The 16,913-nt window shown below is 45.0% G+C and overlaps 1 protein-coding gene across 3 annotated transcripts in view; it reads right to left on the bottom strand.

Annotated features, from left to right (window-relative positions):
* Positions 1-16,880, bottom strand: part of siz (Brefeldin-resistant Arf-GEF family protein schizo) — a 46,993-nt gene extending 30,113 nt beyond the window's left edge. The window contains exons 1-3 of one of the 3 annotated variants that reach the window (XM_075696952.1): positions 16,494-16,880; positions 10,577-10,753; positions 7,720-8,149 (exon numbers count right to left, since the gene is read on the bottom strand). In XM_075696952.1, coding sequence (XP_075553067.1) covers positions 7,720-8,149; positions 10,577-10,753; positions 16,494-16,723 — 837 coding nt within the window. In that variant the 5' untranslated portion in view covers positions 16,724-16,880. Of the gene's footprint in view, positions 1-7,719; positions 8,150-10,576; positions 10,754-15,012; positions 15,518-16,493 lie in introns of those variants that run through there. The other 2 variants (XM_075696951.1, XM_075696950.1) reach the window with 2 other exon arrangements.
* Positions 16,881-16,913: the final 33 nt, after the last annotated feature.

Here is a 16,913-nt window from a genome sequence, read left to right as displayed (position 1 = left end):
GAGTGGCTGATTCGGAAATAGTGGCAGAGGTGGTGACACGAAGATTACATTGAATTGACCCCGCCAAAACTGAGACCACAAACTGAAGAGCAGAAGCATAACATTTGGTGGCAGTTTTCTATGCAACACAAAGTAGTACATTGGCACCCAGAAAACCATGATACACTTTTAGACAGATAATCCATCAGATTAACTCAACTTAATGTTTTCCTTTAGATTCCCTCTAAACACTATTGTCAGCTTTGCAATGAAATGTTCGGTTATACAAGAGATAGCATCACACTCTTCCAGTTAGTAGAAAAATGTCTCAGCCACGGTGGCAAAAAGAATATCAGTATTATTTGCAGGTCCCAAGATGGCTGGGGGAAATGATGAGCCCCTATGGTTGGGTAGGGGTAAGAAGTACCAAGCAAAGGTACACAAGAACCAATAAAAACGGGTACCCTTCGTCTCGGACTAAAACAGCCAGGAAAATTCAATTCAATTCAATTTCTTTATTAAATCATGTTAACACTTCAAGATCAAGTCATAAAAATAGCAGAAATAAATTTCTTTCATCGAAATGTGCTAAATATACAGAGAATAAGGATATTCAATGAAAGGAAAATATTTTGAAGAAACATTGGCAGCAATAGGTGGGCAATACCAGGTAGAGTACTGGAAGCAAGTTTCACACCAAGCCACATGTGGCTTTGTGTGGAACTTGTACACAGACTTTTCTCGGTGGATGTGCAAAAGAGGTGCACACTGCATTTGCTTTACATTACATGTGTGACACGAGTGTACCCAGAGATCTTGCATCGGTCTTTCCCCTTTGATCGTGCTTTCAAAGAAAGTGAGTCATGCGTTAAACTTCTTCCTCGTCGTCTGCTCCTGCTCTAATCCAACAAATGATACTTGATACCTGTCATTCAGTGTTGGCCAAAGATATTTAGCCAGAAACTCTGTACTTAAAACCAAAAAGTTAGCAAGAAAAAACATATTTCTCTGTTGTGCTGCCTGTAAGCAGCATTCATCCACAAAGGATTAATACAGGTGATCCCGGATATACCAAACTTGAAGGGAATCGCAAAATAGTTCAATATATTTATAATTTGAAATAGAAAATATGACTATCTGAAGCTTATCTGAGATCTCTGCACATCTCTCTTAATTTCCCAGTACAGTAAAACCTGGTTAAACCGTACCCGCTTAAACAGTAGTTCCATTTTAAAAGTAGTAAAGTCAAATCCCCGACTCAGCGGCCATTGAACATAATGTGTTTTGTATCCGCATAAACCGTACCAGCTTACTGCGTACATATCGGTTAACACGTAGTGTCCCCACTTTTCGTCGCACGGCCTCCAATCAGAACGGCCTCCAAGCGCCTTGTGCGTTTGTGCGTGAAGTCACATCAACATCATTTCAGCACTGTGCCAGAGAGCGTTGTGGCGTCGTGCAAGCAAGGACTCGCATTATTGCCGAAGCTCGGGTAAAAAAAAAAGACGCTGGGTGCTCAGCATAGAAGAAAAATGAGACATCGTTCGTGATATCGAACGTGACATGAGGAAGTCGGCGCTGGCACGCGACATGGGTTTACTGTTGACTACGGTGTGTGGCATTTGAAATGCGAAGTTGCTCAGCAGCGCTGCTGTGACCGCAAAGAGATGTTGGCTACAAGGTTCGACTTTTCACTATCGTTGCCTCTGTTGCTGCCGAAGTGTCGCCTAGCGACCGTGATAAGGACACACGGAAAGCGACAGCATGAGCAACTCAGGCCCGATAGTGGCAGAAGCTGCGCGTTACACGTCATTCTCATGAATGCAATCGTCGCGACGAGAACAGCGCCCCGCAATGAAAAAGGCGCCAGTGACTTCTGCAATGCTACCGCGCACGTGCACGAAGAATATGCAACGCCAACGAGGAATGTGCCATGCGATTGTTTTGCGAAGAAGAGAGGGCCGGCCGAAAAGCTGGCTCGCAGCTTCAGTAAGTTTGAGGCTGCGGTCGTCGCTGTTAGGCCGCCGCGGTATTAAACGAAAATGACACTTTTGTCGAGCTAAGTGAGTAAATACTGCATGTATTTTTCCCCTTTCACCGCACTCTTTCTGAGTTCCATTTCTGACAGGTAAGTGGGCGATCTCATGTTATTTCGGTTTAGCAGTACTACCGTTTAGTAAGTACTTTTTCTGAGGTCTGGCCAACTATGGTTTAACGAGGTTTCACTGTATCGTGAACAGCCAGAACTTACCAATTTGCTTCTTCAAGACCATGTCGCTGCATAAAAGTTGGCTTAATATTTGCTCACAAATATTGCAAGTCACTTGCGCTGCAGAATGGTCTTTGCAACCCTAGCCCTAAAAGCCTGCAATGCCCAGAAAAGACCCCGGGAAGCCTTGCACATGTTGAAGTGCGTGTTGCACATTTTTATTCAGGAAATGGTAGAAATGGACACACTGCAGAAGCGAACTATCCTGTATGAATACACGCTGTGCCGTGATCAGCACACATGTACTGCGAATTGCACGTGAATGTGCTCAGCTGCGTGTCCATTACAATATGCGCCATTTAAACAGCCGATAGTCGTACGTGGGAAACAAGCCACATAAACTGTCGTGCCAGGTTTCACAATCGACTTTCTGTTGGAACCAGTGAACCTCACTTCTTGACCATTCTAAAAAGTCCTCGCATCTCTTGCATGCCACTAAGCGTTCCGACACCTCGTGGGCTCGTATGTACTCTCTCGGTTTTTCACCCTTCCCTTCCGGCCCCTACGTTGGTAACTGCCAATACTACTGACAGGCCGTTTGTTTCGAAAGTGCCCTTCAGCTTTTCAGAACATTTCATGGCCATACCCACTGACATATAACTGTGTGTGCACGAATGAAACGCGTTCAATGTGGACTTGCGTGAACTGCAGATGTAGCGTGTAGTAGTTTTGCTAAATTCAAAGTAATGTAAAGATCAGTTCAAGTGGAAGTTGGGGTCAGATTATTTTGGGTACTAGAATCCTAAAATACTGTTCGTGGAAAACTTTTGTCTACAAGAAGACAAACCATACAGTGCAATATCTCCATTTCAGCATCCCATTCGTGGCGTCACTGCTTTCATGTTCATGCTTTCATGTGGAACGCTATCAGACCTTTCGCATTCTTGAAGCAGAGTGGCGACCTGCACTTGCCGATAACGAACAGCCACAGTTTCCATGAGCCATCAATGTGCGAAGCGAGCCAAATTGGAGCACCCTGCTAATTTTTCACTCATGGCAAGCGCTGCCTCTCAGATTCAATATCTTATTTGACAGCATCTGTGAAAACAATGCCATTTAAAATTTGCCGGCATTAAAATTTACACTGACGTGAAAAGTAATTGTGTATTAGAAGAGCACTTGCAGGGGTATGGTACGGCACAGCGTGTTCGATATATCGAATATGCCGGTTGACGGGAGTTCAATGCCTGCATATTACACTAGTATACCTTTGCATATGATATTCAAGGGGATTTTACAACTGTTTAATAAGGACGATAACTCAATATATCCGAGCTTGATATATCCGGGGTAAGTTGTGAAATTGCATAGGTAAGTGCAAGAGGTGCAATACCATACACTTGTTTCCTGTTGGCTGCAGGAGAATAATGTGTGAGGGTCACCCCATTACAATTAAAACAGCAGGATTGAGTATAATTTTTTACTTCTCATTTTCGCTTTTTTTTTTTATCATGCTTGGCAGCTTATGCATCATAATGAAACACAAAGCACAAGCCAAATACAAGACTGTGGTGCACGAATAGAGCTGTGTGAATAATGCATTGCACCATTTTCTCAGCCATCATGTTCTGTGCAGCCATTTACACGATGCCTCACTATTCCAAAACAAATGACATCAAAACATTGTTTTCTAGCAAATTGGTCCTTAGACAAAGAGGACAATAAATGTGAGAACTTAGATGTTTCTGTATTTCAGTTTTGGTGAATGTTAAGAGGCCACCAATTCACAGAACTCTTGCATATGATCCCCCTAAAAAACAAAGAAACTTCATAGTGTTCTCTGGCAGAATACAGACAAGTCAACTTATAATGACACAACATATAACGACATATAGGTTATAACGATGAGTCGACTTAGTGGTAGCAACTTATGCATTAGGGCCATAAGGAAAAATACCATATATAGACAAATCTCGATAATTCGAACTCGAAGGGGTTCAAAAATTCGTTCGAATTAAAAGAAGGACTTGCTCTTGAAGTATTCGTGCACCTAGCTGGATGCATGAATGGTGCGAGTCGTGAAATATTGCGGCATGCAAGCACACAGCGATTGAGGACCACGAAACTGCCCAAGCCAAGGAGCAGTCAAGGAGCAGTCTAAGCTGGCACTGGCGCAGAGGCTGTCGAAGGTGAGGGAGTTACGAGGGAGTTAAGAGGGAGGGCGAGGGGAGCATAATTGCGAGCAAGGGTGGGAGGGATGCGGATTTGCTTTCCTGCCAGCTTACTGGATGGCGCTAATTACCTCTGCCACCTACTGCCACCGAAGCAGTGGATTTGCTGAGGCCAGACTGGGCCTCCACTGCTGCCTCCCTCTGCATGCTCGCATGTTTTTTCCTTTGTCTGCCGACAGATCGCAGCTACGTTTACGTTCCTCGTCTTGCATTCTTAACGTGACTCATGTCTTATCAAGATGACGAAGTTGTTGGCACTGATCATAATCATATTGGTGTGCGCCCTTCTGTTGGGGCGTCGCCACGTTTAAAAGACAATGAGAATGAGGTACTGGGTGTCGCCTTGATGTCCTTGTATTCAAGGTGTCTCTCGTACAGAATTGGATAGGGCGCACTGTCTCCAACAGCCTTTCCATCAAACGTTACAATGACGCGTCTAAACGCATCATTGTAAAAGAAAACAAGCGCGAACGAGAGCAACTAAGCCAACCAAAACAACAGCGAGTGAAAGTTGACGCAAGCAGATGACATTGCAAAACAAGCGGTCCAGCTGAACCAGACATGAGTACGAATAATGCGGTCAGTCTCCTGTCTGCATAATACCAATTTCCCAAGCTTACGTCAGTGTAAGGGCCACTCTTGCAGCTCGCTTGCCGCTATGGCAAACTCTGAAAAATCGGCCCAGGTTTGACTCCCACCGTGCGCGTTTTGCTGCTAGTGTGGCTGGGGCATTACGGTGCGACGCAGAAATGGTTACCTTGCCATTTGAGAGAGGGTGAAAGTGCCGCCATGTTTTTTTTTTTCTTTTTTTTTTTTTTTTTTCACCCGGTGTTGAGGGGTCTCTCCTAAGCCTTTCCTCTATGACGAGGTCAGGGCAATGCTGGTCGGAGGCACCGCTGCATGATTTGGCACGCTGTTGAGAGCATTGCCGGAACGCAGTATGTTCAAATCAACCGTCGCAAATGCTTGTGTGTTCAAATTACCGAGTGTTCTTGCCCATTGGAATATGCATAACTTTGACGGGACCATAACATCAGTTCGAATAAACGGGATGTTCGATTTAAGCGTGTTCAAATTAACGAGATTCGACTGAATAACAATACATTACTGATTGCATATCAGGTATAACAATCAAAACTATGCTTCTGGATGGCGTTTTCAATGCAGAATAATGGTGACACTGCATTGCTAAGTTCCCCTTACACAAGCAATGCTGAGACAGGGCCAAAAGTTTGCCTACGTGAGTTTGTATCTGCCGCCATTATCGCACAGCGTGTCCCGCCCAGGCACCAATTGCAAAAGCCATGGAGAGCATCACGAGTTGGCACAGCGTGCCACAACATGGCGCCAGCTGCTTTGCGTCCACATCAACGATCATGCTCTGCATGTCCTAATAACAGAAGAAAAAGAAAAAAGTGAAAAGCAAACCTGCACCCACCTTTGCTACAATCTCTCTCTCTAGGCGAATGCAGAAATAAGCGACGGAAGCTGCAAATTTTGCAAGACTCAAAAAAGTATGCGCTTGCGCAGTCAATGATATTGAAGATCCTGAAAACCGGGATCGTTGCAATGATGAAGGCTGGGAAAAGTGGCCATGCAGATCAATGAAAAAGGCGGACTTTATGCACCAGAGTGGAACCCCCCATGGGTGAAACCAACCCGGTGGAAGCCACTGGCATTTCCGACCTCTGGGAGCATGTCGCTACTGAAGAAGAAACAGGTGGTGCTTCAATGGAGGAGCTTCTAAGTGCAAATAGTGTGGCCTTGTTCTGTGAAGAGATCTCCGAAGAGGCAATTACTGTAACAACAGATGGCAATATTGTGCGACAGAGGCGACGACAGCAGCGGCAGCGAGGAAAACATTAACAATGGCCCGTCTTTTGACACCAACCCCAATGTTCCCGCAAAGTGCACTGTCGTTGATCGAGTCGCTCATTGATTTACCGCCAGTGTTTGCACAGCAGCTGGACGCGATGCACGCCGTGGTTGTGAAACTGAAACTTCCGTGAAAGCAAATGCAGATTCCTGACCATTTCAGTACAGCTAACGCTTGACATGTCGTTTAGAGATACAAACAGAAGTTTTACTTTTCACAGCCTACATTTTACATCTAATTTTTAGCGCAAATGGCAAATTTGGTTTCAGGGCTACGAAGGTATGATGGCACCTTTTCTTAAATGGTTATAACGATCGGATTTTTCATTCTTAAAATCATTATGAGTGGACTGTGCCGTACATGCGTACAAATTTGGAAATGTGTAGATACTTGCAACCAGTGTTGTGAGCTGACTTATCCTCATAAAATGAAAAGCCTGATAATATGCATTCTTCAAACTATTTCTTTTTTAATAGAGTCATATAAACCACACATGCCAAATTTTGTTAGCTCCCATGAATAAACAGTAAAATAAGATGTCCATCCTCTTCTAAACAGAAATTAAATCTGCAACATATATTCGCTGCTGACAGGCAGGACAGAAGAATTGAGCTCTATTAGCTGTGCTCCATTATCTTTACTGGTGAAACAACACCCCACTTTTACAAAAGTGAAACATTAAGCTTTTGCAGGAGCTATGTCAAGGCAATTCAGGGTGGTGTTCTCTGAAACACTGCCATTAATATTCCGCTGCTTTTAAGAATGATAAAAGCGCAGCACTTGTCCTGACAGCTGCTGTATACTCAAAATGCCTCTGAAGTTTTAGCAAGCACACTCCTAATACTGTTATTCATGCATGACAATGTTGTGCTATTCATCTAGCATGACATTTAGTGTAATGCATATTTTACACAGCAAAGCATTAAGTTGACCATGGTTCTATGCTGGAAAATAATGAATGAGTGTGTACTGTCAGTTCAGCTCACATGGGCACCTAGGTCAACATTTTTCCCACAGAAATTACCGCTGGCAGCTATCAGACAAGACCTTTCACCTCATCTACGGTTCAGGAAGCAAACACTTAAACTATTCGCTTCAATTACTGTGCACCAGAACTCAAATAATATGACTAAATTATGGCCAATCTGCACTTTAACAAGCAGAGCAGGTCTGCATGCTGGCTGAAGCACCTAATTAGTCTAACCAAAAGGCACCATAGTTCTCTCATCTACCTACTGTAAAATACATTATCCAAATGTTTCTGGTGAAACCCATTGTTTAATGGCACAGAAGTCAACAGAAGCCTCCAGTAGAAAAACAATACTTGCTGTTACAACAGCGTAATCAACTTCTTGCAGGCCCGAGTACAGTCTACAGTGCTACAGCAGAAGACACTAACCCAAAAACTTCATTTCAAGACTTACTGTACTGCTATGCTTCCAGCTTCCAGAGTTTTCCTTTGAGCTGGCAGCAGTTGTGGTGGTGGTGCCAGGAATGGAGGAAGATCGCCGGGGCACCTGCGGGGGCACACGCCTGCTGGCGGCTGCAGCCGCCGCCGCCGCTTCCGCCAAGGCCCCTTTAGTGGGCGTGCGATGGTGGGCAGGCCATGGCAGGGCACCCTCAGAGGACGGTGGACTAGCACCAGAGGGGGCGAGCAGGTCCAGTGCATGGATGCGCCGCGAAAGTCTACGTTCGCCCTTGGATGCACTGGCCAAGTCCAGGAAGCGCTTCTGCATGCAGTGGCTGCGGAAGGCTCGCTGGATGGTCAGCGCCGCCGTGCGTGCCCGCACGCCCCCATATTTGCGCTCCAACATCTCAACCTGCTTGTCCAGAAGGTCCTGCGACAACTCATACCTGCACACAGAAAAGAGAAACTAGGGAGTAGAGTGCATCTTTTAACCATTTAATGCCCAATGCATCCTATATGCTACGCTTAGTTTGATGCCTCAAAATGCTGAATGAAGTGTAGGAAACCTAACCCAAAGCCCATAATTGTGTGTTTAATATGCTGGGGTGAAGTTTTAGCTGCAGACATCGTTACAAACCATTTACAACCTGCAGACATAGTTACAAACCATTTACAAACCTAATTAATTAATTAACACAATAATTAAGTTTTAACTGAAAAACATTTGTTTTTGTTTTTTCTGCTAATGTACTCTCCATCGCTAGAAATAAATATTAACAATTTGTTCCAATTTTCCTTCATGTGGAACTGAGTTTGGACATTACAGCACAACCTGCAAAAGCAGTCAGGCTACACAGAGAATGGCGTTGCCTTTTCATTCTGTGCAGGAAGCAGGGGTCCTTCAATTTGCCAAGAATGAAACAGAGGAAAAGGACACCAAAGAAGGGAGAGTGTGTGGGTCACAACTTTGGAAAATACACACATTATGCACAAGTGAGCTTGCATTTCTTGTCCACCTAATCCACTGTGTCATCCACTCTCAAAGGCAGAACATGCACTTGCTGAAGTCATCAGCTAGCAGCAGTAAACCTACACTGCATTGAAAGTAACATGGGCGCAGACTCAGTTTTTAGGGGAATGGTATCATTGAATATGTACTGTAATATTCACATATGAGTGTTCTTTGGGGCCTTTTACACAACAATAAGAGCGCAAGCACGCCATCCGTGCTGAAGAAGTCAGACCCACTATAAGCAAGGCTTCCCACTTTAGATGTAGGCAACTGACTTGATGTGAAAGAAACAAGAAGTAAAAAAACTGATGATCTTTTCCACACAAGGCTCGTTATCTTATAATCCGGCTTCGTGGTGGATTATAGGAGATCCAATCAGTGTAGGGATCCAATTCAGTGTAGCACAGAAGCAGCCAGACAACGACGCAGATGATCTCATGCACAGCTCGCAAAATTGTGCACAGCGCAAAACCAGGCAAATGAAACACCTCACACACGAGACTCCCTGGAAGTGCCCTGTGAAGCAAAAACAAATGAGGAGGGGGGGGGGGCGGTAAGGAGGAAGAAGAAGACTGATCTTGTTGCATATACGAGACGTGATCCTTCGACTTCAGTATGGGAGAATGCAGGAATTCGCGACCCTTCAAATGTTTTTATCTCTGCTATTAACGAACCAATTTGAAAAATTATTCTGATAGAACACTCTCTATAGGACAAGTAAGAACTTCCAGCGGATAACCAACATTTTCCATGGGGCTTTTAACCAACTAGAATCCGTACACCTCACTCAATTTTGAGCAACCTTCACTTTGCTATTGCTCTAAGGTTAGGCTTTGTATGTGACCATGCCTGTTTGATACAATGGTGCTATAGTCTGAGCTAGCTCTGAAGATGGCCAGATGCCCCAAGCCTAAGCAGAGCACTACCAAGAACACATGAAAGAGCAAAGAGCAGACGTCTCAGTCTACACTGGGTCCCCAAGCCTTCGCTGCTACATTCAAAAATTTCGGAAACATCTACCTGAGGCGAGTTTAGAGTATAGCTCAAAACTTACGACAACCTAAAGCAACGTGTTTAACTACAATCATAAGAAGCCAACAAGCATTGACACCAAGGACAAGATAGGGGAAATTACTTGTACCTACTAAATGAATTAATGAAATTATAAATTAATGCAAATGAAAGTGGATGAAAAAACAACTTGCCACAGGTGAGGAACGATCCCATGTCTTTGCATTACACATGCAATGCTCTACCAATTGAGCTACTGCGGCGATGTTTCCCCATCCACTTTCTTGGGTATTTATGTTTCCTGCTAGAACCCTGGGACGCGTGACTCGTGACGCCTGCAGCAGAAAAGATGTTCCACATCTGCCGCCAAGGTTTGTGAGTGGTGGCACTGGCTAACACTCCCAGGGTTATTTCCTGTGATATCTTCCATGTCACATGGCATGGCCATCAACACAAAGCACACTTGCACTGGCAGGTGCAGTAAATGTTTCAGCTGCCACTTTTGTTGATACACTCATTTACACAGTGTAAAAATTAATGCTTGCAGTACGCCCACCTATCCAGAAGTTCTACTTATCCATGCACTTTCGTTAATTTTGCCAATCAGTGCAAACTTGCAGTGGTGTTCTGTATGATCAAGAATACATCACAGAAAAAAAAATGGTAGCTGGAAAAGTCTGAATGCATTCATCTTGAAACAAAGATTGTAGTAACGCGTCCGGTACTGCTGTTTTGTCTGTCCTTGCTTTTATGATCCCATTCTTTCCTTTATTTCTTTCATTTTTTTCGGGAAAAAAAATATGATGAATGTTATGAGACCTCCCAAAAAGAAGCAACAAACCATACTCACTGGTTGGAGTGCAGTCGTGACCGCTTGAGAGCCTCGTCGTCAAGGCGCCGCAGTGGGGGTGCTTTGCGGGGCGGTGTACTGCCACGGGTGGAGAGACCCCCCTGGTCAGCCCCATCGACACCATCCTCAGGCCGAGCCTGCTTCTGGGGAGGACCTGGCCGCAGCTCAGGCGGCTGGCTACAACACCACAGCACAAATTGGAGAAAATTGTTACTCCAAAAACCCCAGACACTGACAGTACCAGTAAAAAGACAAAGAACCTCAAGGCAGTGAACGAAGCAGCCATGAACGAGAGAGTTGACACAATATCCCTTAATTTGCTTTTGAGCAGTACAGTAAAGGCTTAACAACATAGTGTCAACACACACAGTAAATGGCCACTAAAACATAATAAACAACCACTAGAAATGTCCAACTCAATTGCAATATCCAGCAAAATACAACCAATCATGGCCCAACTTGTGTGTCTGTTGCAAAAGCAACACACACACAAGGGGTAAGACAAGCATAAGTGCTAACTTCCAACTAAATTTCATTAGTAAGAAAAGTTCGACCATGGAACATCAACTAGCCTGATCTCTCACATTGCTAAACTAAGTATGCACCAGCAAAGTGAAAGAACTGATTTTGCATAGGTGAGCAGCATTCACACGCATTATGTGACAATCGCTAGCATCAGTGCACTTTTTCAACCAGATTCATTAGCTACAACTTTGGCCCCTAAGGACAGTTTTCGTTGTCTGAAGACTGATTACATGGTGAGCATACAGTGCAAAGGTACTATAAGGTTCAGAAGACTGACTAATACAAAAGAGAGCCATTGCCGTTGAGCTTCACTAAGACAAAGGTATGGATGGTGCGGATAACTAAACCAAGAGTGATGAAAATATGTAATCGAACATGCCAGTTACAGCTAGTCATTCACTGGAATGCACATGGTGGTGTTTAATGGCATGTACAAGTCACTTGATCACATGGAGCAGATAGCTTGTCAACAATCATGCTTCCACCTTCATCTCATCAAAAAGTGACCCAGATCCTCTTGAAATCGCTGCTTATATATATTACACTCAATACCATTAATAGGATGAAAGGGTCAAGCCATAAGTTTATGTTTAAGCCTTACTCACATGAAACCACTGATACTGGATGGTGACTGTTCAGAAAGCAAGTCATCCTTCAAGATACGGACTTCTCAAAAAAGTATGTCAGTATTACCTTCACATTTACACATGCAGTATAACTCAGATTTGATAAGTGCCTTCTTGGTATTCATTTTGTGGAATATGTTGTGAAAGACATGCGCGAGTTGAATATTTCGTGCTGTAAAGAACAAAACCGCAGCGCAAGAAAAGGACACTGCTGAGACCTTTACTCCTATAACCCCTTTCATAGAAGTTGAGGTTCTGATAACACCACTGCTGCCCTAGGAATAAGGATAAAACACAGAGGCTTCTCAAGTTTTTGCACTATCCATAACTGGAATATGTTTTATAAGAGAGTAAGTTCCTTAAAATATTGGTCCTAATAAAAACTGGCCACTGTTTGAGTCTTTCGTAATAATGAGGGTCACTATGTGGCATAACTGTGAGCACTGTACAACACCACATGCCTAATTACTAACAGCAAGATCTTGTTCACCGCACATGAACATAAATGTGTACATCTATTAAAATATTCCCATTTCAATAAAGACCGTACTATCACAAACCCTAACAAGGACAAAATTTGTTGGAGTACTATCGCAACAGCAGTGGCTTCAGCTGTATTGGAGAGAATAAGTAACAAAGAATACACAGCACTGCAATGGATAAGAAAGCAGTTAACAAAACCAGCTGACAGAAGAGAATGTTTGCATACTCAGTTTGGTTTGCCCTTACTCTTAAGGGGAGACGCTCTTAAAAAAAAAAAAAAAAAACATTTCTTTAACATTTGTGCCAGAGAGTTGAAAATCCATTCACTTATAGAGCATTTTAAGCAGATTTCAAATATGTCATTAGTTTCTGTGTAGCTGCTATAGTTCTTCAGTTAATTCCTACACAATTGCAGAATAGATTGATTTTGCAGGCACTTTACCGTGTAATAAATTTTTGCAAAACGCTTTGTACTGTAGCTTATTTAGCTCTTTTTAGACTGCAAAGTGCCAATATCTATTCAAACAGCATGTAAAATTATGAGAACAAAGAAAAACTGCGCAAAAAAGAACAAGTGAGAAAGAACCACACGACACACGCGCAGACTGACACAGGCGCAGACTAAAATTACTGGAACTATAAAAAAATTAGGACACTTCAACAAATTTTTTTCAGAATCGCATGAAATTAACCTTGTACACTTACAATTGTCTTATACTAACGAAATTCGGCATACATACTCTTGAAGATATGTACAGTGCTATTATCAACTTGAAATTGCAATATCTACAAACAGTAAGTTGTAAAAGTACATGGTTATATTTCAGAAAATTCAGAAAAAAGAATTAGTTGAAATGTTCTAACTATTTTTGCGTAGTTTCAGTAATTGTACAAACTGTTTGGCTAGATATCGGCACTTTGCGATCTACTAAGAGCTAAACAAGCTACAACACGATGCTTCTTGTGAAATTTATTACATAAGAGAGTGCCCATAAAGATTACTATATTTTGCCATTGTGCATCACATAACTCTAAAACTATAACAGCTACACAAAAAGTAGTGCCAAATTTGAAATCTGCATAGAAAACTCTACACTTGATGGAATTTTGAAACCTCTAGTACAAGTAATAAAAGAAAGTTTTAAGGAGCATCTCCTCTTAAAACAGGTTTTAACTGCCGCTAGCCAAGTAAAATGCAGATGTTAATGCAATTTATGCTGAGAAATATTTCAGCCATCTGCTGTTTGCTACCTTGTACAATTAAACTGGAGTACTTATGAAAAAAAAAAAAAGAAAACAGGCCATGTTTGAAATAGGTACCATCAAACCTATTACAAACACTTTAGTATATTCCCTATAAAAAGCATTGGTGCACTAACACAAGATCCTGTGGTCAGATGATAAACTAAACTATTGCTAATGCAACAAATAGGCATTTAAATAGGGCCTCAAATGGGTTAAAAAACAGCAATTCTCTGGATGCAATAATGGTGCTTTTGAAGTGCGACTTGGAACAAAACATGCAAACTGGGTGTGCATGTGTTCAGGGAGAATTTTCAGATATAGTGACATACTGGTCGCCAAGTTTCATTTCTGATGCTCATTTTTTTCATCAAAAATATACAAATTACAAGGGAGCAGCAATACAGGTAGTTTGGACATTGAACATTTTGTGGGAACCGCAAAACTTCCTGAATCTATCTGGTGTGTAGTTCCAAATGCACTTATTTACAACTAATCATACAAGAATGAAGAATTTTAGTGTGCAGTCTTGACTAACACCATTACTTTTGTATGCCGCATCAATGAAAGTCGGTGTTGCGTCCTGCTGCACTAGCATGAGATCAAGCCCAACTGTCACGAACACGAGTTCATACACTGTTTATTAATAACGTCATACTTGGAACACTACTGTAAATGAGACATACCTAATAAATAATAAAGCGCTAATGAATTGATGGTTCTCGTCTACCTCGTTTAACTAGCAAATACCTCAAGCAATGAAAAATCTGTGGCATGGTCCGCCAACATGTTTAGTAGCACGCTACCAAGCGAAATTGCCCCGTTTTATTTTAAACACGCGAATGAGGGCACTTGAAATGCATCAATGAGCAGAAACATGAGCAGCCATGCATGCAATTTTACACTGCCTGCAGTGCACCGATGAGTTTTGGAGTTGCAAAACTGCCAATGGGGGAGACCTGTTCACTCAGCAACGATCGATGTAAGCGGTAAACTAATTGCTCGAGTACGCGTGAATAGTGCGACATATATCAACTTGAGAGCAACGGCAGCGTTGCGCGTGTACAAGGAAGGCAGTTATTTCGCTCCTTCAGCGCTTGGCACACGGAGCGTCGCGTTGGCAGCAGTTTCGTTTTATCTCGGACCGGTTGTCGGTTAATACGCGGCGCGTTCCCTTTTCAGTGGCGCGCTGTATGTGTGCCCGACCACTGGACAGGCTGGAGCGCGTCAGAGTCCGAGCTCCCCCCTATGGACGGCTCACCGGTCGACCGCGGGATAGCGGCGGAAGGACGGGCGGTCGCGGCAGACCCGCAGCGCCGAGCCGGGCCCCGCCAGGCCCGCCTGGAGGGCCAGGCAGCGCCACAGCAACAGCAGCTCGTCGCAGCGGCTCGCGGGGGGCATCCACATTGCGAGGGCGGCCACATGGCGCGCACGGGCCCGCGCACCCGCCACGCGCTACAGCTAACCACGAACGCCGAGCTGACGGCCGTTTCCTCATGGTTTCCTCCCGAGTAGGAGCGCGCAATGGCGACCGCGATCTGGGTCAGGCGGCCAGCCTACCTGTGCTGGGTGACGCGCAGCACGGCGCGGCCGTACGGGCTGAACGGGTGCAGGAATGCCCGCGGACCGCGGTCCCGAGTGAACACTGCCTCCTGACAGACGAGCGGGGGCTCGCCGACGCCGAACATGACGGCCGCCCACCGCTGCTCCCGCTGTCGCTGCACCACCACCACCAGCCGCCGCCGTCGTTCGGAGTCCTCTCTAGCGTCCTTGGCGTCCGCAGCGCCCTCTGCGCTCCGCGACGCCTGAGAGGCCATGAGAGGCGGTGCGCCCGCGGCTACGCCTGGCAGCTCCCGGCTACAGACGACCACCACCGCGGTGTGCGCCCGTCCACACAGGCAACAACGCATAAGCGAAGCGTCATGCTGCAGGTAGCGATCTCCATTGCCAGGCTCCGCCGAGCGCCGCGGCCACCCACACGCGCGTGATACCCGTTATTCCGGGAGCCGTTATCGCGCGGCGCCTCAGTTTGACGTCTTGTTCCGAGCGGCGGCGACGCTTTGAGGAAAACGCGTACGGCGCGGTCAGTCGGATAAATGAAAGCGCTCCCCTCTCCTCTGCCCTCTCCTAATCGAGCCTTGAAGCGCGCTCGCCGCCGCAAGACAGCTGTCGCGTGCCGCCGGCCACTCCTCCTCGCCGCCGTCGCAACATGCACCTGCTCTCGGACAGCTGCATGCCGTCAACAGCGGTCTCCTTGGCGGCGGCGTCACAAAAACGCCCAGCGGGCAGTCGCTCACGATTTAAAAGCCCTCCACCAGGTACACGCAGACACATAATGGCCGGGACTCCAAAAGGCTTTGCAGGACATCGTGAAATCGCTCGCGTCAGCTGAGCAATGCGACATGATGCGCTTCTCCACCTACTCTGCGCATATCAGATGACAACCTCACGGAGCAGCTGCTGCGCCGTCGCGCATCGCATTCCTTTCTGAAGTCTATTGGAACTGATGCACAAAGCATATCCAACCGTGCAGCCTTTCAGCACAAACGTCAATTCTCGACATGATCGTTTCCAGACGTGGAATTTGCTCACCTTTGGCGCACGGAAATGCAATAGCCAAGCTTAATGCGATTAGGAGCTAGACTGCTTCGCGAGCTTATGTAGTCTCCCATTCAAGATTCAATTAGGAGGGGTTTCCTTCCACGCATGGTGATGGCAAGGCACCAATCAGATTTTGTCTTCGCAAGTTTTAAACAGTGCGAGGGCAAGCACACTGGACAGAACTTCTACTGGCATATTTCAACCTTACAGAACCTACAAGATATGAAAAATGTATTATCGTAAACTGTTAGGCCTACGGTGTAGGTCAGGTAAACAGTACTTTCCATGCACATGTTTTTTGCCACTTCGGGCATGCATTCCAAATCGCGTCTGCTACACGATCATTTGCGGGCGTAGAGCTCGTAAAAATTCAGGAACGATTGCAACCGTTATTCACAACAGCACGTCTGTTGAAAGACGATATATAGCAAATCTGTCACCTTTCATGCTCGAGCGCCTCCAGGTTGGCGTATCCAAGCTGCGCACAAATGTCGTTTATGTCGCATAACAACGCAGCTTTTTCCTGCTGAAGTAAGTGCACTCTGTTCTGCAACTCCTGTATCCTCAAGCAATCGGCCTCGATGAGCTTGTCTTTCTCCGCTGCGCTCTCTCGGAGCTTGCGCAGACGTTCAACAAGGTCTAGTTGTGGACAGCTTACACCTTCGGTCATAGTGAAGGACGAAGAGCGGCCCCATCACTTTCTTGGCAGAGTCATAATGCAAACATCACACACACATACATTAATCTGTGGCATGTAGCCGCTCCACCGAGCTCACGAGTCAAACAGGCAAATGAACTCGCGCACGACGAATCAACTACTTTCGCGCAATAAGCATCGGACATGTAACCGTTGTTCCGTC

Source organism: Dermacentor variabilis, chromosome 6 (assembly GCF_050947875.1).
Source record: "Dermacentor variabilis isolate Ectoservices chromosome 6, ASM5094787v1, whole genome shotgun sequence".
NCBI classification, from domain to species: Eukaryota; Metazoa; Arthropoda; class Arachnida; order Ixodida; family Ixodidae; genus Dermacentor; species Dermacentor variabilis.
The sequence above is the reverse complement of the archived record's forward strand: the minus strand, read 5'-3'. Positions and strand labels throughout refer to the sequence as shown.